The sequence below is a fragment of the Sander vitreus genome, chromosome 5 (assembly GCF_031162955.1).
Source record: "Sander vitreus isolate 19-12246 chromosome 5, sanVit1, whole genome shotgun sequence".
Lineage (NCBI taxonomy): Eukaryota > Metazoa > Chordata > Actinopteri > Perciformes > Percidae > Sander > Sander vitreus.
This window is the reverse complement of record NC_135859.1, coordinates 8605172-8630801: the sequence shown is the minus strand read 5'-3', so window position 1 is coordinate 8630801 and position 25630 is coordinate 8605172. Positions and strand designations below refer to the sequence as shown.

At 41.1% G+C, this 25630-nt stretch overlaps 2 protein-coding genes across 4 annotated transcripts in view; one reads left to right on the top strand and one right to left on the bottom strand.

Annotated features, from left to right (window-relative positions):
- dpp7 (dipeptidyl-peptidase 7) overlaps nt 1-18955 on the top strand; it is a 24288-nt gene extending 5333 nt beyond the window's left edge. Inside the window, exons 7-14 of the mRNA XM_078250320.1 lie at nt 9340-9506; nt 10469-10529; nt 11269-11387; nt 12497-12653; nt 14227-14291; nt 14376-14446; nt 14541-14666; nt 18678-18955. Coding sequence (XP_078106446.1) covers nt 9340-9506; nt 10469-10529; nt 11269-11387; nt 12497-12653; nt 14227-14291; nt 14376-14446; nt 14541-14652 — 752 coding nt within the window. The 3' untranslated portion in view covers nt 14653-14666; nt 18678-18955. The remainder of the gene's footprint in view (nt 1-9339; nt 9507-10468; nt 10530-11268; nt 11388-12496; nt 12654-14226; nt 14292-14375; nt 14447-14540; nt 14667-18677) is intronic.
- The window catches only part of man1b1b (mannosidase, alpha, class 1B, member 1b), a 26653-nt gene continuing 19798 nt past the window's right edge, over nt 18776-25630 (bottom strand). For all 3 annotated transcript variants that reach the window (XM_078250317.1, XM_078250318.1, XM_078250319.1), the window contains exons 12-14: nt 22378-22572; nt 21910-22041; nt 18776-21233 (exon numbers count right to left, since the gene is read on the bottom strand). In XM_078250317.1, the coding sequence (XP_078106443.1) occupies nt 21030-21233; nt 21910-22041; nt 22378-22572 (531 nt within the window). In that variant the 3' untranslated portion in view covers nt 18776-21029. The remainder of the gene's footprint in view (nt 21234-21909; nt 22042-22377; nt 22573-25630) is intronic.

The window sequence follows — 25630 nt, the reverse complement described above, 5'->3', positions numbered from 1 at the left end:
TTGTGTTTTAATAAATTACTTCTAAACTGCATTTGGGTTCAAGCCTCGCCACACACTTGACAGATCGTGACAGAATGATCCGACCACAAATGGACCCAGCAGTTTTTGAGCCTCTCATTCACCCGTTGGACTCTAATGGTGAATTCATGATTGAATTTTTTTCCCGGGCTGTATGAGGAGGATCCTGCCCTTGCTAGGCGCGTCATGGAGGCTCACTGGCAGGCTACTGAAAGAGAGTTTAGCTTTCCAGTCTCCAAGCCAGCCAGCCTTCCAGAGTTTCAGCAGCCAACTTGCCTCTCTGTCTCCAATCCTGACGGCCTTTCGGAGCCTCATGTGCAGCAGACAACCAGCCTGCCTGTTTCTCGGCCTACTAGCTTCCTAGCTACTGGTTCTCTGTTCCTGACCCAGCCTGCCTCCTCGCCTGCTTCCCCGGAACTCCCCGGAGCAAGTTTGCTCAACTACTACCTGTCTAGCGGGCACCCCCAACAGCAAGCAGTCCTTTGAGGGGACCCACCTGGCTATATTTCCTGGGATTCGTGGAGGCCGAAGATGGAGGAAGGGAAAACATGGCACCCAGCGCCATGCCCTGCATCAACCTCTTGTCGGACCAGAGCCTGAGCTGACCTGTGTGCCTGTGCTGTCCAGCGGACCCGAGCCCGAGCTGACCAGTGTTATCTGTGTTCCCAAGCTTGAGCTGACCTGTGTTCCCGAGCCGACGTGCAACCCTTGTGTTCCCGAGCCGACGTGCAACCCTCCTGACCCTGGTCTGACATGCGGCCGTCCAGAGTCTCAGCTGTCGTCCGGCCGTCCAGAGTCTATGCCCTTGTCCTGTCCCCCTTTTGTTTTCAGTCAAACCCACTCGTGCCCTGTCGGCACCCCTGTCGACCTCTGTTCCCGTTGCCTGTTTGCCAGTCTCCAGCCCAGCTGGCCCGTCGCCAGTCTCCAGCCCAGCTGGCCCGTCGCCCGTCTCCTGCTCGGTCTGCCTGTCCTCCCGGGATTCGCCTTTGCCGCAGACCTGGACGGCCTCCCGAGGGGGGACTCGCCTTTGCCGCAGACCTGGACGGCCTCCCGAGGGGGGACTCGCCTTTGCCGCAGACCTGGACGGCCTCCCGAGGGGGGGATTCGCCTTTGCCGCAGACCTGGACGGCCTCCCGAGGGGGGGATTCGCCTTTGCCGCAGACCTGGACGGCCTCCCGAGGGGGGATTCGCCTTTGCCGCAGACCTGGACGGCCTCCCGAGGGGGGACTCGCCTTTGCCGCAGACCTGGACGGCCTCCCGAGGGGGGGATTCGCCTTTGCCGCAGACTGGACGGCCTCCCGAGGGGGGGATTCGCCTTTGCCGCAGACCTGGACGGCCTCCCGAGGGGGATTCGCCTTCGCAAACGGCCGCCTGAGGGATATCGTCGCCGGCCGCCTGAAGGCTTCTCCCGTCTGCGCTGCGCCTCTCTGTCCCCCTGTTGCCCGAGGCCTCTCTGTTCCTTATCCCGAGGGGTCCCTCTCTGTTCCCTAGCCCCGTTTTGACTTTTTTGGTTCCTCTGTTTGTCCCTCCTCCGGTCCCCCTCCGCCCTCCCTGGTTTGACTTTTGTTGTTTTTGTTTTTGGGACATCTGGGATCTGTCCCTTGTGTACTGTCAGGGTTTTGGTATTTTGTTCTGTCTTATTGTGGTAGTCTTGTTTTTCTGTTCTGTTTCCTGTTTTTATTTTGTAGTCTGTCTTGTCTCCCTTGTCTTGTCTAGCTTTCTTCCTGTCTTTGTTTGTTTCCTGCCTTTTTGATTGTTCTGCCCAACCCTGATTTGACATTTTGTGTAAGACTGTTTTAATAAATTACTTCTAAACTGCATTTGGGTCCAAGCCTCGCCACACACTTGACAGATCGTGACACTGACTTAATTTAAGACACATTTGCAACTGTATCAGCCTTTTCTAATTTATTCTAGAATGGAGTTTTCTAGGTGTAAAATAGAATTGGCTGATTTATACTTCATGCATTATAAATGGGCAAAACCGATCATAATTTCAGCTTTTTTTAAATCAGAAATTCAGTATAATTTTATATAAATGCATTTTTCTGACCATCTATTAAAAAAAAAAAGTAGTGTACACCTAGTGGTAATAGGTTGCTTTATAAACTGGCAAAACAGACTGGGTCAATTTTGACCCGGGAGGACAAGAAGTGCATGGTCGACAGCAAGAAAACACAAAGGAGATAGCTAGCTGTGTGTGTGTATATATATAATCAATGTTAACAGTTACAAATTGACTATCATAACCAATGCAGAATGCCTTAAAATGCAAACGTAAACCTAGAAACAAAACCCTCTCTGTTAACTATAATGTAGCTTATATAACAATGTTGCTACCAAAGATTCTAGAGTGCTCTTTAGTTCCTACTAAATTGTAACATGGTGTGCCTTTGCACTTGCCCATTTATCTAGTATTGCATCAAATGAAATAGTTCGTGCCACACTGTTTTCAATTGAAATTACTGCTAATTGGGTTAAGCGATCATTACTCATGGAACGAAGGTTTGTCTTTATCAGCTTCAGCTTGCTGAACAATCTCTCCGCAGAGGCAGCTGTCAGACATTGTCAGGAAAACTCTCAGGGCTACTGTTGAAAAAACAAATCAAGGTTCTCCTGTAGGAGGAAATTTAATTTATTAAAGTAGACTGATTCCTCCAACTCAGCTTTTGTCATGTGTTCCATTTTAAAGATGAACTTAAACTTTTCGGACACAAGCTGAAGATTGCAAAATCTGTCAGACAACTCCTGAATTACTGTGTCAACAATTACATTGAAAACCATGCACCTAAAATGGGTCTCGGGTTCCTGTTCATAATGGCCAGTGCTAGAATCATCAGCATGAAATCTCTTTTGCTTTCTGAAACGTCTCTCTCTAAACTCAGGGGAAGCATCCATCTCAATGGCTATTCGGTGTGCAATGTCAAGGGATTTTTGAAAGCCCTCCACTCTATACTTACGCAAGAATTCTTTAAGATAATCTATCATTCTAATGGCCTGATGGTCATCGAGATGTTCACTGCTTGCATTGCCTTGCTGACATAGGTATCTCTGACAATAGATCATACCAAACCAAGAGACACATGAGGAACTATATGCTGACAAGCTCGCCAGAGAGCGACTTTGCCTCTGAGACAGTTTTGCCGTCTTTTTCCACTTCCTCAAGCTTTTCCAAAGCATCAAGAATCCCCCCCTAACTGGAAATGTAAAGCTTTGACAGTCTATTTTTGCTTCCCACCTGGTATCACTCAGAGGCTTCAGTGTAATGTCCACAAATTCTTTCAGAATATCCCACCTCTTCACCGAAGCCAAAAAATGGTGTACAGTCTTTGGAGAGTGCCAAAAAAGGTTAGACACACTCTGTTTGATGACGCAGCATCACATAACAGGAGGTTCATGTGGCTACAGCAGGGGATAAATAGTGCCTCTGGACGCTTCTGCTGCACCAATGCTTGCACACCCTTGTGTATACCCCTCATATTTGAGCCATTGTCAGAGCTCTGCCCCCTACAGTTAGCCAACTCCAACCCAAGTTTATCCAGCACCCCAGTCAGTGTTTCTGTGAGGCCTTTTCCAGTTAGCCAACTCCAACCCAAGGTTATCCAGCACCCCAGTCAGTGTTTCTGTGAGGCCTTTACCAGTTGTGTCTTTCACGACTGTGAAGCCAACAAAAGACTCATTGATGGTGGCATTCTTGTTGTCATCTGTATGAACGGATTATTACTGAGGCCTGCTCCTGTTTTGAAATGTCAGGTGTGCAATCAAACTCCACTGCAAAGTACTTGGAGGCTTTGACCTGGGCACAGATTTGACCAAGTACACATTCTGAAATTGAATCTAAAAACTAATTTTGAGTGCACCAGGAAAGATATCCTGTGGTTTCTTTAGAGGCTACCTTTCTAAGATGCTCTGCTAGTGTGACATCATATTGTGCTATGACCTCAAAGACACCCAGGAAATTTCCATTTTTAGGATCTCCTAACTTAGCATTCTTCCCCCTCAGTGGCAAGTTCCTTTCTGCAAGGAAGAGTATGCAGTCGATCACTCTCATTAACACACTTCTCCAGTGAGCCTTTTCAGCATCTATGGCTCTTTGCAATGTTCTGTCAATAGTTTTACCAAGGCGTAAGCGGGATGCTAATTCTTTCCACAACAGATAAGCATTATGTGATAACCACTGGTTTCTTGGTGCTGCAGCGTTTTTGAAAGACACTGCTAGTTATTGTACCCCACCACAAAGCGTGTGTCAACAACTCTATCGCCACCAAAAAGCTTACATGCAAAACAATACACTTTATTCGTACTTTTGGAGTACGACATTGAATGAAAACAGTATGCTTTGGAAAAACACCTTCTACTCTTGTCTGATCTTGGATACGGCCCATCAGGACATTTCTGTGGGCCATTCTCAACCGTACGCTGCCTAAATGAGTCCCCAATCTGGTGTGGTGGTGGCCAGTCAGATGGATCTTCTGAGTAAGGCCTTGTCTCAGCCCTCTCCTCTTCACCTCTCTGTTCTGTTCAGCTGGTATTCTGTCTGTAATGGAGTGGAATGGAAATTTCTAAGTGACCCCAAACTTTTGACCGGTAGTATATATATATATATTTTTTTTTTTTCCTTTCAGCAATTAAAACAATTAGATTAGCACACTAAAAAACAAACAGAAAAAACTTAGAATACTAAAATAAATACAGAATTTTCTTCAAAGTTAGCGGTTGTACACACCCAGGACACAGCGCCAGATTCATTAGCTAGCAAGAGAACAGGGGCAGGAGCTCAGATGCACCTGTAATACAGTGGTGTGAAAAAGTGTTTGCCCCCTTCCTCATTTCCTGTTCCTTTGCATGTTTGTCACACTTAAGTGTTTCGGAACATCAAACCAATTTAAACAATAGTCAAGGACAACACAAGTAAACACAAAATGCAATTTGTAAATGAAGGTGTTAATTATTAAAGGTGAAAAAAAATCCAAACCATCATGGCCCTGTGTGAAAAAGTGATTGCCCCCTAAACCTAATAACTGGTTGGGCCACCCTTAGCAGCAACAACTGCAACCAAGCGTTTGCGATAACGTGCAATGAGGCTTTTACAGCGTCCTGGAGGAATTTTGGCCCACTCATCTTTGCAGAATTGTCTTAATTCAGTTACATTAGAGGGTTTTCGAGCATGAACGGCCTTTTTAAGGTCATACCACAACATCTCAATAGGATTCAGGTCAGGACTTTGGCTAGGCCACTCCAAAGTCTTCATTTAGTTTTTTCTTCAGCCATTCGGTGGTGGACTTGCTGGTGTGTTTAGGATCATTGTCCTGCTGCAGAACCCAAGTTCGTTTCAGCTGGAGTACACGAACAGATGGTCGGACATTCTCCTTCAGGATCTCTTGGTAGACAGCAGAATTCATAGTTCCTTTTATCACGGCAAGTCTTCCAGGTCCTGAAGCAGCAAAACAGCCCCCAGACCATCACACTACCACCACCATATTTTACAGTTGGTATAATGTTCTTTTTATGAAATGCAGTGTTCCTTCTACGCCAGATATACTTGGACACACACCTTCCAAAGAGTTCCACTTTTGTCTCATCGGTCCACAGAATGTTGTCCCAAAAGTCTTGGGGATCATCAAGATGTGTTCTGGAGAAATTGAGACAAGCTTTGATGTTCTTTTGCTCAGCAGTGGTTTTCTCCTTGGAACTCTGCCATGCAGGCCATTTTTGCCCAGTCTTTTCCTGATGGTGGAGGCATGAACGCTGACCTTAACTGAGGCAAGTGAGGCCTGCAGTTCTTTGGACGTTGTTGTGGGGTCTTTTGTGACCTCTTGATGAGTCGTCGCTGCGCTCTTGGGGGTAATTTTGGGCGGCCGGCCACTCCTGGGAAGGTTCACCACTGTTCCATGTCTTCGCCATTTGTGGATAATGGCTCTCACTGTGGTTCGCTGGATTCCCAAAGCTTTGGAAATGGCTTTATAACCCTTTCCAGACTGATAGATCTCAATTACTTTCTTTCTCAATTGTTCCTGAATTTCTTTGGGTCTCGGCATGATGTGTAGCTTTTAAGGATCTTCTGGTGGACCTTACTGTGTCAAGCAGCTCCTATTTAAGTGATGCCTTGATTGTGAACAGGTGTGGCAATAATCAGGCCTGGGTGTGGCTAGAGAAATTGAACTCAGGTGTGGACAACCACAGTTATAGTATGTTTTAACAAGGGGGGCAATCACTTTTTCACACAGGGCCATGATGGTTTGGATTTTTTTTCTCCTTTAATAATAAACACCTTCATTTACAAATTGCATTTTGTGTTTACTTGTGTTGTCCTTGACTTTTGTTTAAATTGGTTTGATGTTCCGAAACACTTAAGTGTGACAAACATGCAAAGGAACAGGAAATGAGGAAGGGGGCAAACACTTTTTCACACCACTGTATATCCGTTGGTTTGTATGGGTTTGTATGGCGGGCAGACAGTGAAGTATAGCAACGTAAGCGGCCTACCTATATAGACACGCCAAATAGGCTACCTCCATGGAATAGGCCGCTATAGTGACATCTCCCCGGGGAAAGCACAAAGTGGATCAGAGGCCTCCAATGAGAGTAGAATTTATCAGAGGAGCCTCTGAGAGTGAACTTTATTTTCTCGAGTTTTAAAAAAAGATAAAGTGTCAGTGGTGGTGGTGAGGGTGGCTTCCCAAAGACTCATGATCTTCCGTTGGGCAATCACAGAGATTACATTGGCTTAAGTCCACTCTATATGAGTAGATGGACAGATCTTCAACTCCAAAACCTTTGAGATTGTATCAAAGAATAGCTGCCAGAAGTTGGACAGTTTGGGGCACGACCAGAACATGTGGGTCAGATCACAAGGGGTCTGGGAACATCTATTGCTTCCCTCATCCGAGTAGTGTTGATTTTGTCACCTATTTTTAATTTAGTCTTGTGCCAAATGTCCTTGTTAGTTTTAGTCATATTTAGTCATTCACATATCTTTTTTTTTTAGTCAGGTTTTTGACAAAAACAATCACTGGATTGGAAAAGGGTATTTTACAATAACTTTGAATGCAGCACAAGGCTGGCGAGTTTCAAGTGAACGCAATATCTGTGTTGTTTTTCAGACAGCGGCAGCTACAGACTGTCGTACGTCCCGGTGTTGGAATCTTCTACAGTGAAATACAGTCACACTTTACACCGTTTAGCTGTCAGCATTTTAACCGTGTTTAATCCAGCTGCTAGCTAACGGTAGGCTAATGTTACCTGCTGTTTAGTGTAGTGTTAACTTGCTTCTAACGTCCGTTTAGGAGCATCAGAGAGAAGTGCAGGCATTTAAGTGGCACCGAAATCCGCGTTGCTATTTGGTCCGGTAGATAACAGTTGTTAAGGCACCGGTCGGTGCCGTATTAGCACCGGGTCTCGGTACCCAACCCTAGTAACAGCAGAACATTCTATCTCATGATGAAAAAGTAGAGACGATTGTAGACGTAAATTAAGAGAAATTTTATCTTAGTTTTTATTTTATGCAAAACATTTTAGTCTCATCTTTTTTCGTCAACAATAATGCATGTTAATTTAGTCTTAGTCAGCTTTTTTGGTGCAGTCTCGTCATCGTCTCGTCTTAGTCATGAAAAAAAAGGTCGTTGACGAACATATTTAGTCTCGTCTCGTCTGACGAAATTAACACTACAGCCGAGCCGGCCGGATAGATCTTGGCAAGCCTGGCTTTGCTATAGTGAATCTTATGTAATACTTGAAATTGTATGAGACTAAGCCTAACACAGCTGGAGGAAGAATTCACTATTTGCAAAGCTTTTCCCCTAAAAGTCATCTGACAGAACAATCTGCAATTCCTCCTACCAGCCAGGCCTCAGTTTGTTAACCAGAGAGTCAGTAGAGGGAGAGAGAAGATTATAGAAATAGGAAATGTAGCCCCTGGATAGAGTTTTAGCCTCAAGAATGAGATGTTAGTAGGTGGGATTTGCAGAAATTGGGAAAATTATAACTGAAAGTATCGGTCTGAAAAAAAATCTGAGCTATTAAAATTAAAGGTTGTGCACAATTGTTCAAAGATAGCAAACATACATACATACATATATATATATATATATATATATATATATATACACACACACACACTAGGGCTGTCAAACGATTATTTTTTTTAATCGCTGAATTTCTATAGTTTTAAAATTATTTTAAAATTAAAATTCTATTATTTTGCATTTCAGTTTTTGCAAAACAGTTTTTAAGTACATATTAACAATCAAAAGCAATTTTTACCAGTGTATCTTGATTGGGAATCAAATGAATGCAAAGAAAGTTACTTTATGAACTTGATTTTAAGAGTTGTAATTATTTATTTACTGTAAAAAAAAAAAAAAAAGTGTGAATCTGTCATTATTGCACAATTCCTCCAAGTACCTACCTAAAAAACTAAAAATCCCTATCCTTACTAGAGTCAATATAGTGTTTAGTAACTCCTAAATAATGTTGATTACTCACTGACGTCCAGTGATCACCGGTTAATGAGACAGCGTTTGCAGCACCTTGCAGCAGTTCCACTGTGGCTGCTTTCTCCGTGTCATACAGGCTGTGTATTCGTGAAAACTACTGTCCCCCTCGACGGCAACGAGACAGGTCAGAACATGCCAACCATAGTACGTCTTTAAGACCCGAGTCCTCTACGATGCTGACAGATCTGCAGTTAGTTGCCACCCGTTTCACAAGAGCTGTAGTAATTTTTTGGGATTTGGTTTCATCCACAGGTCGGCAAGTAGCACTCTCCAAAATAGTGCTTTGCCTGAGTGGGTAGCATGCTAGCTGGTAGCATCACGTTAACTGTACTACTATGCTTAGCTCCGTAGGCAGTAGCTCAAGCTTGACGTGCTTCGGTGATTTTTAATTCAGCTTTACACAATGTGCACATGGCTTTTGACTCGTCTACAAGCCGTCCGGGAGTTAAGCGCCATTCAGGATTTCATTGCTGCTGTCTTTCTCCATCATGCCTGCAGCCATATGTCAATTCCTGCAGCAGCAGGATGTGTTACGAGGAAGTGGCAGCTTGATGATAAGTAACAGTGCTGCAAAGGGTCAAAATAGTCGCCTGTTAGGCACGACGCAAAGCCGAGTGAAGTGTAAAATAAATTAATAAATGCCGGCATGCGATTAAAAAAAATTAATCGCATCGCGTCAGCCCTTAATCGCATCTCGATTAACGCGTTAATGCTGACAGCCCTAATATATACATATACATATCTTTTAAATATCGGAGGCCACCCTGTCCAAGGATGCACATTTTCCGAATAAGGAATCTAAATCCACTACTGTTGTTGTTACCAGATTACAGACGCATCCAGTCAGAATTCTCCCTTTGTAAGCCTCCATCATCTGCTCAGGACATCCACCATCTGAACGGCCTGCTGAGGAATGCCTTCACTATGATGGCCATGCTGGATTACCCCTACAGCACTCACTTCATGGGTAGTATGCCTGCAAACCCTGTCAAGGTAACTGCAAATCAGTAGTCAGTAAAATGCCACCTATGTGTGAGCAACATCACTTTTTTATAAGTTGTATAATACGTAAACCAGCTGTTAACAACTGCTGTTTAAAATGTATAATATATTATACATTTGATATACATTATACATGTATTTTTTTTTTTTAAAGATCATTTTTTGGGGCTTTTCCGCCTTTAATGGACAGGACAGGTGAGAAAGGGGAGAGAGAGGGGGAAGACATGCAGGAAATTGTCACAGGTCGGAATCGAACCCTGGATCTCTGCATCGAGGCATAAACCTCTAAATATATGTGTGCCTGCTCTACCAACTGAGCCAACCCGGCCACAAAAAAAACAAGTATAATATTTAATGATTTTTATTGAAATTACAATTTCAACTTTGTTGTTAGAACACGCTACACACAGGCCTGAAATACACACACATGTTCAGGTCCTATACATGCACAAATGGAGAGACGTCAGAGTGAGTGGGCTGCGACTGCTGGACAGGCGCCCTGAGTGGATTTGGTGTCTTGCTCAAGAGCACCTTGGCAGTGCCCAGGCATCTCTCCCAGAGAGCACTGACACCTTTATTTTACACTATAAAATGTCCCAATCAGTACATATCCTAGACACAATTATTTATAGACAAAATATAAGGGATCCTTATGTGTTTAAACAATGCATATTTGACTAATATATCATTGTCAGATTTTTTTGAAACTCTCAAATATTGATATTGTTTCTGTCTTTAAAATCCTAGTATGTTTTAGTCACTTAAGGCCACTTACTTAGTCTATATTTTATAGTGTCCAATATAGTTTCTTTTTTTCTCCCGATAATATAAATATCTGTAACATGAATATAAATATAGACATGTCACATGAAAATAAATTAGCAAGTATGACAAGAATGACATGAGTCAGGTGAGATCTTTTCCAGATAAAGGCTGAAGCTACTTTTTTTCAGGTGGCTTGTGAAACCATGCTGAGTGGATCTGACCTGCTCTCCAACCTCAGGAACACTGCAGGTAAAATAAATGTACACTGTGTCTCAAAGCAGCTTAGAATGTAGCTCTTACAAAATGGTTATTAGCACAAAATGATAAAGAATTGTTCATCTTTCTAATAGTGGGTAACTGAAATCTAAAACCATGCCACTTTGTTTCAGACTTGATTGTATGTATTTTAGATACTAGGGTAGAGTTTGGAAGTAAGCTCTTCTGTTGGCAATCAGATATATTTCATGTCAGCAGAGACCAGAGGGCAGTGGTCAGCTTCATATCTTTATTTAACAATACACTTGCAAATGTCTATTGTTCTGAGAGTATTCAATCACTAGCAATCGTTCCGAAAAATATGTCCTGTATTAGCGTTCACAAGCTCACAGCCAGAAGTTTGTACATTCTGTTTGAAACTAGTGTGCTCTGTTGTCCTGGTTTCTCTCTGGTGGACTGGTGATTGTGAAACATTGAGTTTGAGTTGGTCTGTCTGTTAGCTCCCCATGATATCACAGAATTCCTCCTGGAGAAGAATCCAGAATCTCTTTGAACCTAAAAAGAAATTAACATGTAATAATAATATTATAATAAATCATCATCAACAATTAATAATGGAACTGAATCGAAAAAGGCTTTTATTTAGCTTTAAACTTGATATTGTACAGTATGATAAACGCATAAGAAACTTTCCCATTATAAAATTCAAATAACCTTGATTGAAGTCTGTAACTCCTGTCAGTAGTTGATGGTACATAATCCTATCCTGCAGGGATTTTTTACAACTCTACCGGGTTGCTGACCTGTTTTGACCTGTACAATCTGTATTTGGAGTGTGCCGATCCCACCGGTTGTGGACTGGGTCTCGACAGCCTGGCCTGGGACTATCAGGTACTCCAACAGCCACCAACACACAGCACAACATTTAGAATGTGTATGCAACCTGATCAAAAAGCCACCACACCAAATTCTATTGTCAATTTTTAACACGTTAAAGTTTCTTTAAGTATTTATCAGTTACTTTTTTCCTAATGAACCACTCTTTATGAACATCGACATGAATTAGATCCACTGTACAGCACAAAGAAAATTCATCGATTTTATAGCTGGTTACAAGCAATGTAGCATTTAAAATTATAATTTTTTTTAAATGGACTTTGGCGCATTGCTCACTCCACATAAAATACTACATTTACATCACACATCAAACTTCACAGAGAACAATGAGGGCAAAACAGCATCACTTATCTGTTTTAACTGAATATTGTCTGGTTCAACTCAGCTAAAAACACAACACCGACACCGTCAGCACACTAGCGTGTTGTTGTGTTTGTAACTGGTAGACTAAAGAAAACAATGTGCCGAATCTGAGGGAAACGCAATGGATATTTGGCGTTATTTTTGGCATAAACATTTTTATTGTTGTGCTGTGTTAAACTGATTCACCCAGCCGCAGCTTCAATTCACAGACGAAAGATGGCTGCTAGCTTCGGTGACGAGATCGCACCCGACGGCGAGCCTGCTCCCCGTGTTGTAGTTCAGTTTTAAAAGGTGTATTTATGAAAAGTTGTGTTGTGGGGAAAACGAAACATCTTTCAAATAGTGTCTTTCTCCCAGCGTGTGGTTTGCAGCTCTTGTGTGACTCGCCGCTTGAAACCTCCAGCTTCTCCTTTTTTTCTTCCTGAATGAATCCCACACACCCTGCAGTTGGGCTGGGTTAAATCAGATCAACAACCACGTCCCCTCATATGACGTGTCAGTACTGACCCTATCAAAAGGCTAACCTTACCTAAAACACCTAGACGGATATGTGTATACATATGTGATATGTATATGAAGTGTCAGTATGTTTAAAAAAAAAGTTACAATAATACAGATTATTTGTATTTCCATTTTTAATGGTCAGAATTGCATTAGGACAAATTAAATATCCGATTCATCTATGGTGTTTAAACTTCAAACTGTAATCATACTAACACTTCCCCTGCTTCTGGTTGCAGGCGTGCACCGAGATTAATCTGTGCTACGAGAGCAACAATGTGACAGACATGTTTCCTCCCATGGCCTTCACTGAGACAGATCGCAAGCTTTACTGCTCCAAACGCTGGGCTGTGGTTCCACGACCAGACTGGCTCAAAACCCAGTTCTGGGGTGACGGTGAGCAATGAATACTAATAGACGCACCAGACTGTCCTGATATATCATAGTATCTAGAGGTGTAATCTAGAAAGTATAAGTGATACATTGGATCGGTCCCAATACCCACACTTATGGTATTTTCATGTAAAGTATTTCTTTGTAACTGCTACAGTGCCCAAGTCCCTGTTGAGATTGCAAACATGTGGCAGTTTATCAGAGCTCAGCCTGGTTAATGCGGCCATTATGTGGCTTGTGTAACTACATTTCTCAGTAGAGCTCAGATGTTTTGTTGATTTTTATTTTCAGATAAAGAACAAATGAGTAGAATCAACCACTTGCATTACCATCAACAACTTGTGTCCGAAGACGGTGGTGAATTGTGGCAGTTGAACTTTTAAATTAAAGCGTAACTCTCGCCAAAATGCAACCTATGGTCTTTTTGTGAATGTACCCGAGTCAAACTTTCGTTTAAAAGCATATTTAGGACGGAATCGCCACTTTTAAGATTTACCGTAGTTTCGTTTTTCGGTCAAATGGCCTTTTGAATGGGAGTGCTAGGGGCACTTTTATGCTAGCCTCAAAATAGCTATTTTTAAAACACTAAGAAGGCTGGACACAACATGAAACTTTGCTCAAAGTATCACCAGGGGCTCTACACCTTAACGAAAGCATTGACAACATTGTTTGTGTACCCAGAGTTTACTAAAAAAAACATTTCACCATAGGTCTTGTTGTTTCCGGCCGCTACCACCTCGGCAGTCAAAACGAGTCGATATCCGAATGCGAATGAACGGACTCCATATGAGGCTCCTTTTTCAACTACCAGTTCAATATTATTTTTCAATAACGACAAAACAAGAAATAATCCGTGCATTTATATGGAACTAAGCTTTAGGAGCTTTCCATCTTTACTCTCCTCCCTGTTATGTTGCATTCGGAAATCGATTGTTTTTGACTAGCATAAAAGTGCCCCTAGCACTCCCATTCAAAAGGCCATTTGACCGAAAAACAAAAATACGGTAAATCTTAAAAGTGGCGATTCCGTCTTAAATATGCTTTTAAACGAAAGTTTTACTCGGGTACATTCACAAAAAGACCCTAGGTTGCATTTTGGCGAGAGTTACGCTTTAACATAATTCTTTTTTTCTGGATTTTTCAATGAGGGAGAAGCATAGTTTAAAGAATTTTTAACAAGGTAATTAACCTTTTTTTGTGGAAAAAAGAACTTATAAGATAAGAAATTATTCCAAGCGAGAGTATTTGTATCATCTTACTGTAACATCATGTCTGGAGGGGACTTTAAGTGCAGTGGAAACTGAACGATTCAGCCCATAAGAAAACATAAACGAATAACAAACCGTTTTAGGTCATGAAAGCACTTGTGGTTAGTTTTGGTCATAGAAAATTCCTGGATTTTTATCTCAGTGGACAGAGACATTGACTTACCTTGTATAAGGGCAGTGACAGACAGTTGCCATAAATGCTTTTTGTTGTTGGAATTTCCAATTTTGGAATGAAACTTAGTTCCTGAGTAATTCCATATGTCTCCACCAGTGTTATTGTTTCTAATGGGCCCTCCCCTTGTGTTCAGCCCTCTCCACAGCCAGCAACATAATTTTCTCCAATGGAGATCTGGACCCATGGGCCAATGGAGGGGTAAGAGATTAAACCAAGTGAGCACACTTCAGCGAACTGTGAAGTCATTGTTCAGTGTGAGTCAATCAGCTCTCTGCTTTTTAGGTGCGCAAGTCCTTGAGCTCATCATTGATAGCTGTCAACATTTCTGGAGGAGCCCATCATCTGGATCTGAGGTACAGCAAGCGGTTGGCACCTGGATAGGCATGCTTGACTCTTCTTTTTTAACTCAAAGCTAAATCTATGACGTTTATCTGTTGTTTTATGCAGAGGATCTAATGATGCTGATCCAGTATCAGTAATCAGTGCCAGGAAGACAGAAGCAGACCTCATCGCACAGTGGGTGAAGATGGAGCGGACCAAATTACAACAGTCACTTTAAAGCACAGGTTCAGAGTATGTGTCAGTGACTGACATGTGACTGGAATTATGAAAAAAGTTATTTCCTTTTAAATAACTATAAGGTTCAATAAGGTCAATAAGTTTCAATTTATTCACAAAAGTTAAAAGACAAATACAATCATAAGACATAATGCAGATGTGTGAAATGGGACACCCTGGTAAGCTATTTAAAGCTTGTGTAAAGGGGCCCAGACACTCCCAGATACTCGTTACTTCTTAAAAAAGTAATCTGTTACTTTACTTAGTTACCCCCTATGGAAAGTAACTTTTTACGTTAGTCGTTACTTTTACGTTACTTTTAAAAGCAGCCGTCTTTGGCAGAGACTGAAGTTAATTATACAAAAACTATCTTTGACCATAAAGCCAATCTATGGTTTATCAGTGAAGTGTCTGAACTACACTGCAGACTGGATTCTCTACTCAGAGTTGGGTTGAATGCACATCAGCAGGTCATCGGCGTTACACGGTGTTAGTGTATACTATGTAACGTCTGTATCGACTTGTACCAGTCGCCCAGCCACGATGGTCCGTGCATTGTCGTAGACAAATGCAGCCTCTTTTCAGGAAATCCTTGCATGTCTGTGCAACCGACACAAGTTCACAGCGGTCCGCTGCGTGTATGTATGAGGCCATCTCCACCGCATCCATCTGTAAGGTTGTCAGCTTTGTGTCTGCCTGGCTCAGAGCGCCATCCAGCAAAAAGCCACGAAGCTTAAAACGCTCTCAGAAGTTAGCTTTTGGCTGCTTCTCGCTTGCCTGCCGCCGCTCCAGGACCTTTACGCCACCAGGACTCTGAAGCGTGGTGGAAAGATTGTGGCTGACCCCTCCCACCCCGGCAACAAACTCTTTGAGCCACTCCCCTCTGGCAGGAGGCTGAGGTCCATCAAGACCAAAACCTCACGTCACAAGGACAGTTTTGTTTTTTCCCCTCTGCCACTAGCCTTATTAACAAGGCCTGGAAGCCACCCTGACTCTCTCCACACCCCACCTCTGGCTCTACATGCCACTGTACTTAATCTGCCATTACTTAATTCTTACGCTCTTATTTTTAATACATTCTGTGTGTGTGTGTGTGTGTTATTTACACGCGTTATTTTAAAGTAAAATAAAATAAAGCGTTAATTTCGATTAATTAATCTGAGAAAAAATAACGCGTTAAAAAAATGAACGCAGATTAATCCATTCCATATTGACGTTTGCATACAAACGAAAAATCTGGTGCCACTGATATGTCTGCGCTTCTCTCTGATGCTCTGAAACAGATGTTACAGGAAACACAAACCCCGCTGCATGTGACGCTAGTTAACACAATACTCAACAGCAGCTAACGTTAGCCTACTGCTAGCTAGTAGCTGGATTAAACACGGTTAAAATGCTGACAGCTAACGCTAAATGGTGTAAAGTTTGACTGTGTTTTACTGTAGAGGATTCAACACCGGGATGTAACAATGTGCAGCTGCCGTTGGAGAAATAACACAGCCGGTGCGTTCAATGAAACTGGTAAACTACAGCCTCGTGGTGCATTTGAAGTTATTGTATATGTCCTTTTCCTATCTGGTTGTTGTTTTTGTCGTTCAACAGCAATTTACTAGTGAAATAAGTTATTGTTATTGTTATACATTATTATTATTATTAAATCATTTAATTGACCATATGGCCTTAGCAATAAACAAGTTGTTTAGTACCCTTTTTTTTTCTTTTTTTACTTTCTTAAAAAGTATCGGTTCAGGCACCGTTAATTATGTATGCGATTAATTTCGATTAATTAATCACAGAGTATGTAATTAATTAGATTACATTTTTTAATCGATTGACAGTCCTAATATATATATATATATATATATATATATATATATATATATATACACACACATATATTTATACTTATATTGTTTGTTCTGTTTAACCTGTTTGTTTAATTTATTTGAGAGAATGTGTGACATGCACCTACAACACCAAAACAAATTCCTTGTATGTGTAAAAAACGTACTTGGCAATAAAGCTTTTCTGATTCTGATTCTGATGATTGCTCTGCTACCAGCCTCTGTCACGTCCCGTGTGGAGCTTGTGAGCATGCAGCTGAGAAGGCAGTGTCGCTGTCAAATCTGTCCCTGGGAAAAGTAACGTTGCGCCAAATTGAAAAAGGAACTACGTTTTGTTACCAAATTTTCAGTAGTAGCCATAGACAGTATATAAACGGTAGTAGCGCGTTACACTAGTAGTTACGTTACTGTAACACGTTACGTTACACCCAACACTGATTGGCACCTTCAGACATACAAAACAAATTACACGTGTGACCGGAAATAGCAGATGCTGCACAGAACAGATAAACACAAATTGAACAAGAACAAAAAGCCTCTCCCATCCCCCAAGCTCTGCGGTCTTGAGGAAATCAAAGCAAACAGAAATCACACAAAGACACTTTTATAGTGTATTCAACCTCATTCCAAACCTGTGGCCCTCTGCACACCACACTGAAGCTTGTGCATTTCAGTTTCAGTTTTTTTTACCATTAATGCGATGCTTTTTGCTTGTCCTATATGTATGTGAGGGAGAGTAGATTGGAATGAGGATGCATATTTACAACATTATACATTATACAGGCATTGGAAAATATATTACATTCAGCAAGCTTCAGAAGACTGTAGCTGTGGAAAAGAGGGTCAGTGGGAGCATTTACATTTGACCATGATATAGCACGTATAACTTTCTTCTGTAATAACTGTAATTTCATAAGATAACTGGGAAAAGTATTGGACCAAATGATATTGCAATAATTTAGATGTAGCTCCCATAAAGTCTTGTGTAAGGTTAAAAGTGCTTTAAATGGAAGAAAACCTCAACGTGAAAAATAAGCCAACATTATTTAGACAATTTTTTCATCAGTGCATCAATATGAGTCTTAAAGTTTAAGAATTCATCAATATGTACCCCCAGAAATGTAGTGTGCTTCACTCTCTCGATAGTTTGACCATTTATTTTGATGCGTACATTATTTCCATTTCTATTTGAACGAACTAGTCATTTCTAAGACCACTTTAGCAAAATTCAAGTTCACTTGTTGTATAGAAAATATTGGAGTCAGTGAGTCCACCTCCATGTCTCAATTCCATTATGCATACTAAGTGGCTATAAAATATATAGTGTGTTCACCCTGGAAAAGAACCAGAATTGTGTGGAATTAATGTTAATTCAAAGCACAGCATGAATGGAGGAGCTGCTCACAGCTGAGGGAAATCAAAACTGATCATGGACACTAGTGAGACAGCTCCAGGAAAATCTTAAAAGAATTAGTGACATTTTGCCTGCTCTTCATCATGTTTCCAAATGCTAAATAGGCAATAGCATTACAAAGTTGCAGTTTGACAGATAACATAGAACAATATTCATAACAATTTCGTCACAGCGAAATCCAATATTTGTATTACAATCATGAAAGACTAACCAGTATCTATTCACAGTTGAGAAACTGGAACCAACAGAACTTGACATTTTGGCTTAGAAAAATTACCTAAACAATTATTCAATTGTCAATTGTTGCTGCTTAATTTTCTTGATTGACTTATTTTAACTCTACAGTGTATACTTTCAGTATTACTATAATGTGGATTTGGGTCAGATATATGAGTCGAAATGGACACAAGACCATGTCAAATCCTCATCATTGTTGTGTAAAAGGGCCCCAGAAACAAACACCTCCAGGCCTTTGGTTAGAAAATCCATGGAGTCAATCCAAATACAGTTTATTATTGCTTCCACTGTGTTTTGATAATTTGGATAAAAGGGATACAGATCAATGCATGAGCTGCATGTGACTGGAGTATTATTTGAGGGGGATAGTAAAAAGCTAAATTACATTAATTCACAATATGACAGATGTCAGGTGTGACTAGTTACCCCACCACACATTTCCGCTCCTTAGAGATCACTTCATTTATTTGAACTCTATCCTCTGCATCGTGCTCCACTGATCTCGCTGTGTTCTGTGTGTTTCTATTCCAGGATATGAAAAACAACATGTAAACCAGATGTAACGCCCATGACTACATCACTGCAGACCTGCTTTTTTTCATGAGTCAATGATAAACACAAATATTCAGTTTCTGTTCAATAAAATCTTTTTAATTTCTAAATGTTTACAAAATTAAAGCCGATCCAGCGTTTATTATGCACCATGTGACAATTAATTTAGTATGTTTCAAATAAATAAAAAAAATCTAGATAACATGTCTGTATTGTGATGTGTGTAGCCTTCTATTAAAAGCATTCTGCACTAAAAATATCTCCTTTGTCAGTTTTTCCCAAAAGCGGTGGCTTTGGAGAAATGTCTTTTCATCGTTACATCCCCAAACAATATCAACCACCAGGGTTGATTATATTTTCAGCATATCTTTGGCTCAGGAATTATGCTGAAATACATCCAGGAAGAGGTCACACAGAGCCCTTGCAGGCAGGATTTAAATACACACACTGGTAGAGATTAGCATTATCTAAACCTGATTGCTTTGAAGGACTGCTGGAAAAATATAAATCCTTATTTTATTGTTTCATTGTAAAAAATAGTCATATCCGCAGTGATCACAATGACTATATACTGTAGCAGACCAGCAAAGCATGTACATGTAAGAAATAGCTTGAATGTATAGAAATGGACATTTACAGCCAGTTAACGATTGTGTTTTAAAATGTTGTATGAAGCAACATTGAAGGCACATGTGAAACACCAAGGAAACCATACAACACTAAAGAAAAAATGACAGAATATACAAAATGAGTTTGGTCTCAATACAAATTCATAAAGTTCTTGAAATCAACAAATGCAAGTAGAGCTATGATGTAAACTAGTAATATTTACAGGAACGACTGCAAGCTTATCAGAAGCTGCTATTACAAAGATGCACAAGGAGAGCTACTGTATTAACATAGCTTCAATTATACCTTTCAATATACACTACAAATCAATATAGTATGCTACATTCATATTTAAAATCTCAACATTTCTCTCACTCGAAAGACAAACATCACCTTAACAAGGATAATGACAAAGGAAGAAAGAAATGGAAAATCAGTGAAAAGTGCAGCTGCTCAGCACAATTTTTTTTTAACATTGATGCCAAGAACCCATTGCTGTTAACATAAAACAAAAGCTCCACAGTTCATAAATAAATCTGCTGCTTGGCAACAACTGGAATCGGACCAAAGTCGGTACTGAGTAGAGCGTGATGCTGCATTCATGTCATAGAAATAAACGGGAACATTCTGAAGGTTTAAAGACCATATATGCCAGACTTCAGTTTTCTGTAGGATTGTGAGAGTTTATTAATCACATATTTTCAAGTTTTCAATTAAAGCAATGCAACGAGAAAGACAGGAGCAAAGCAGAAATAATAAGGAGAAGGCGATATAGACCAAATCTATTTATCATGATATAGTAAATTTTCTCAAGTCAGATTTCCTGTATGGCATGAATACAGCATGGGACAGCAAATACATGGGCCGAGGGCAAGCTCAAGCCCTGTCAGGAGGTTTGGCTTTATTTCCTGTTTTCAAGCAAAGGATGGCGGACATCTGAGGATTGTTCTAGCCAGAGCACTTCATGACTATATTACACACAGTGTGATGAGGAGTTGAGCTTCTCGTGTAGCTGCAACAGTTGTAGGTGCAGTAGGCAGGGAGTTGCTTCAGTTCAGACAGCTGGTGGCTGCTGTCAGGGAACATTATGCTACAAAAGCAACCAGCCTGCTGTCACTCCCAGCACTGTTCGGTAAGACATCAGCCCCCGGCAGATACAGGCTTTGTTTCATAATGGCTTAAAAAACAGTTTCCACTTTAATAAGGATGTAATGCAAGGAGAAAAAAAAAGACAAAACGTTTTGGGGATTTTTTCTTTGACATAAAATTATCATTTTTGTTAGAAATAGAATGTGCACAACTGTTAGCAAAATATAAGCCATGAGCAGTCTGAAACTGAAAATATCAGTATCAGCTCCCAAACACCTGTATCAGTCCAGCCCGACACTTCTTCCCATCCTGGTAACGTGATTAAGACACCTTTGATTCAAGTCACAATCAGGTTTGTCTTTAATGCTGATGGGTGGTCAGGAGGGCAGAAACCTTCCACTGCTTCTCCAGAATAAATTAGCATATATAAGATCATAGCAAACAATTGATTTAATCTGTAAAAAGGAGTCTTTTTATTTTTTCCATTTGTGGTCTGTGTTCAGGGTTGTTGTTGTTTCGACAACATTCAGAGACAAAAGACGTAGGAATTATCTTGGCGTTAGACCAACCCTGAGATGTTTGTGTTTATAAATGCAGTTTTGCATCTACCATTTGAATTCCTGTGTGTGTCATTCAGTTTGAGGGCCATATAGGCAGTGGATGAGCTTCAGTGTTGAAGACATACTGGTCTAGGCTGATGAGGTTGGGATCGTCTGAGAAGAGGAGGTACAGATATTTCAGGGTCTCTCCCAAGAAGAAGCTCTCCATCTTGTCTCGGGGGCTTGGGTAGTCCGGGTCACGCACGTTATTGATGGAGGTGTAGCCACCGGAGGAAACCTGAGAGGAAAGACACAGGGATTAGTCCACATTCACACAATTTATTCGCTGTATTTTAGAAAATAAAATGGGTTATTTACTAAACCCTAATTACCATCAGTGTTGAAAAAATGTTAGTCGTTTACTGACACTTAAGATGTAAATGAGAACAACCACAGTTGAAATGATTTGGAATAAACTGACTTTAAATAACTTAGGCAAGGCAGCTTTATTTGTATAGCACATTTCAGCAACATGGCAATTCAAAGTGCTTTACATAAAATGTTAAAGAGCAGTTAAAAACAATTACAAATATAACTTACACATTCTTTAAGAGGGAGGGATATTTGTGAGGAAGTACATTGGAGATAATTTGTTCTTACAATTTTTAACCGTTTTTTCTTTGGACCAGATTACCGATGTAAACAAGGTTTTTAAGGTGGTTTAATTAGTAAGTGTGTGATTGGCTACATACTAGTTTCCTTCCAATTTTCCATATGCAATTGTCCTTACTTATGCTCTTTAATATATTTTCCACGGTGTGTATGCTGAATGTGGCTGTGTAATATAAATTAACAGGTATTACCAACCCTTATCATGTGAGTGGTCCCCGGGCAGCTGATATGACTTTGTTCTACAGAGGGCCACCTAATACATCATTTGATTTGGACAGATCAGTGGCCTTCATTTTACTGACCTTGGTGTACTTGTTGAAGTTTTGGAGAATCTTCCAGCCCCATTCCTGGTACTTTTGGTCCTTGGTGAACCTGTACAGGTAGAAGAGACTCTCCACCGTCTCTGGTCGTAGGAGGTTGTGCCTGTCTGCAAGCTATCATCAAAGTGCATACAAAGGTGAACCAAACCGTAAATAATGAGCCACATCTGATTTAAAACAGAATGCTTAATTAATACTCTTCCTAAACCTTTGCCCAACTGTTTACTGTCACATTCTTTGTTTGATGTACTGTAGAACATTTACCCTAACATCCTCACACAATTATTTGTGTGATCAGTGGGAAGTTTGGGTCACATTTACTTTCTTTCCCAGGCATTTAGACAATGCCCTGATCCAGAATAACACATTTTACACAAAATTAGTTTGTAGGTACAAGACTTGTTTTTTGCACAGGACACGGCAGCATAATGAGAACCGGACTGTACCTACCTTTACTTCAATGTCTCGGGTGCTGCCCTGATGCATGTTGAAGTGGACGATCTCTGGACTGAGGCCTGTCTCCATCTGAATGTACATCTGGTAGCAGGTCTCCATCAGCTGTTTGGCCAGATCCATGTGATCAGCCGGCAGGCCGTTGTGTGCACCAAGAGCGAGCGTGCCCGGCAGAAAACACACTAGATGGTCCTGAAAAAACCCAGAGTACATTAAAAGCCAGCTGTATTAACAGATACATTCCGGTCCTCTATACCGACCTGAATTATTAGTTTATAAATTAATGACGATTAACTTTATGATTAACTTGAATACAGTTTCATCTCTGCAGCTTCCTAGTTGATCAGTTATCTTCATCTCTTAGATTAATGACAACATGGACATTAGCAATCAACACTTAAATGAAATCACATTTTATTATTATTAATCACACACTAAGCTCAGAAGTTTTGATGTTTTGTTGTTATACCATTTTGAAACTGATCATTATTTTCTTTCTGTTTAGGCCCAAAATCCCCAAAAATGAAAACGTGTTTTCAGAAGTGCCTTTTTTGTTTGAAATGTCAAGTTACACGAGACATTCCAGAAAACTAGAATGGAGAAACCACACATAAAGACCACAATCCGGGGATGATGTGTGTATGTGCTAGCTGTGTGTGTGTGGCCAAGTGAGTGTGTGTGTGTGGCCTGGATTGTCTGTGCTTATGTGGTGATGTTCATCATGCTCATCTGTTCAGCAGCTTAGTTTTGTGAATGAAATGAGAGGGGGTGACGGGGGAAGTCTTATTTGACTGCTGTTTATAGCCTTTGTATGCCTTCTGGATGCCCTTGAAACATTTTTGGAACGTCTAGGATGGACAACCTTGTTTCCAAATAAAACTACAAAATGCAGGCATTGGATCAGACATTGACAGCGAACGCTTTGGACAGGTTGGTCAACAGGAGGGAACATGAAAATGAATTTGCATTTGACAGGTTAACAGAAAGTTTACAGCTAAAGCGTGATTTATACTTCTGCGTAAAATCTACACCGTGGCTACGTACGTAGGTACGTGGAGACACAAACCTATGCCAGACCCTACGCCGTAGCCTGATGTGCACCTCTCGAAAAATTTAACTACACGTCGCGGCGACGCACATCAGGGCTTGGTAGCAAGCATTCCCCCCCGACTCATTTCCTGGTTTTCCTTTTCAATAAACAACATGAAATCAAGGAGAGGGTTCACTTTCCCTGCTACGGATTTCCCACCGTGGTCAGAAAGCACAGGGGAGACACTTTGTTTCTCTCACTATGAGTCTAGAGTCACTACTCTGCTCCGAAACTAATCGCCGTCACTCTCTCACTTCTCCCTCTCTCTACAACACACTCCCCACACACACACACACACACACGTCGGCCCGACACACAAGTATAAACACCTGGGGTCTCATTTATAAACGTGGCGTACGCACAAAACGGGGCTGAAAATGTGCGTACGCCACTTCCCACGCAAAGGTTGTGATTTATAAAAAACTAACTTGACGGGAGAATGTGCGGTCCTCCACGCAAACTCTGACCCATGCGTACGCACATTTTGGAGACAAAATAGGAATTGGCGACGCAGATGGTGAGGTGGTAAACTGAAGTCAGACTGCAGAAAGTAAATGGGAATAACGATTACTCATAATATTATCAAGTGTTGATGCCTCACGCACATTTTTTCACTCCATATCATCCATGTTACCATGAAGATTAAATCCAGCAGTGTTATTTGCGCTTGTACTGAGTGATACTTGTTCCATAAACACCTCCAACGCAAATCTTAAAAAAAACATTGTTTTTAATGTTTAAATCAGCGCTGTCTCGCCCTACGGAGCGCAGGAGGAGGGGATGGCATGACTGCATGGAATACTACAGGACAGCATCAAATACCCTAGCATTAGATAACGGCAGAACACAGTGTACATAACTAAATATCTGTCTTTAATACTGTGCATATATCATCAAATGTCAAAGTCTGAAAATACAGCCGTTAATCTCTCGCGCAATTGTTACACTTAATGTCCTCGTTATCGGTCCAAAATTTAATACTGTTTGCAAAACCTGCATGAAGAAAATTACACTTTCATCTTCAAATTGTATCTCGCGGTGGGGGATACCACTAGTTAATGCTGTCTTTTTGGCAAGATGTTAACAATCACAATATGTTGTAAACATATAAATTCTGCGGTGAACCTGTGCGTAATGCTGCATGATGGCACTGCTGACCCTGCAGGAGGACTAACCCCAAATGGAAGAATCAGGAGAGAAAGAGACTTCAGGGACCATGACCATGACTGGCTAATATGCGGATTTAAATTCCCTAAAGCTGCGCTCTTGGGTCTATGTACTGAATTGGGTCCAGTAGAGAGGGCATCGCGCCGGAACCGTACCATCCCGGTCCAAATACAGGTCCTCGCCACTCTGGGGGAAACCAGCTGTTTCCAGAGGGAAATGTCAGACAGCTAAGTGTTTTTTTTAATGAATATTATATATAATCTTCAACTTTATCACTAAGGCTTGTTAATATATAGTTCTGTTAAATCTTATTATATACGTCTGGTATATCGAAGCAGTCCCCGAGTGCCGTAATGCCGTTTTGGACGTATTATTAATACATGTAGTTATAGATCAGGTTTCCCTACACTGTGCAAGAACAGGCCGAAATTATAATTCAATTTGCAGCAATTCCTGAACGTCTGAGAAGTTTTTTGCTTTTTCTCCACCAGTCATCATGATTCGTGTAACAACTGCCAGGGTCATTAACATACTGATCAGCATTCACGAGGTGCTTTGCATTGACTATTTATGGTTAAAAATGGGCGTGTACAGGGCGGGATAAGAGGCTGATCCATATATACGCACACTTGTAGGTAATCTCTGATTTATAAAGGGAACATTGCTTACAGATGTGCGTACACACGGTTTTATAAATCTCACATTTTTTTTGGCGTACGCCATTTTGGGCTTTTGGGCGTATGTACACTTATAGTAAAGATCCTACGCACAGTTTTATAAATGAGACCCCTGGCCACTTACGTAGGCTATGGCGAAAGCTCTGTGTGGAGCCTAAGCAGAACCATAAATCACGCTTAAGAGTACAGCCTGGCAGGAGACTCGAGGATGGTTTAAAATATTACTGAAAAACAGGACTGGACGTGCTCAACTCACGTAGATAGTAAGAAGGCTTTGAAGGCTGGGTGCTGGATGCTCAAAGTGAAATATAACTAA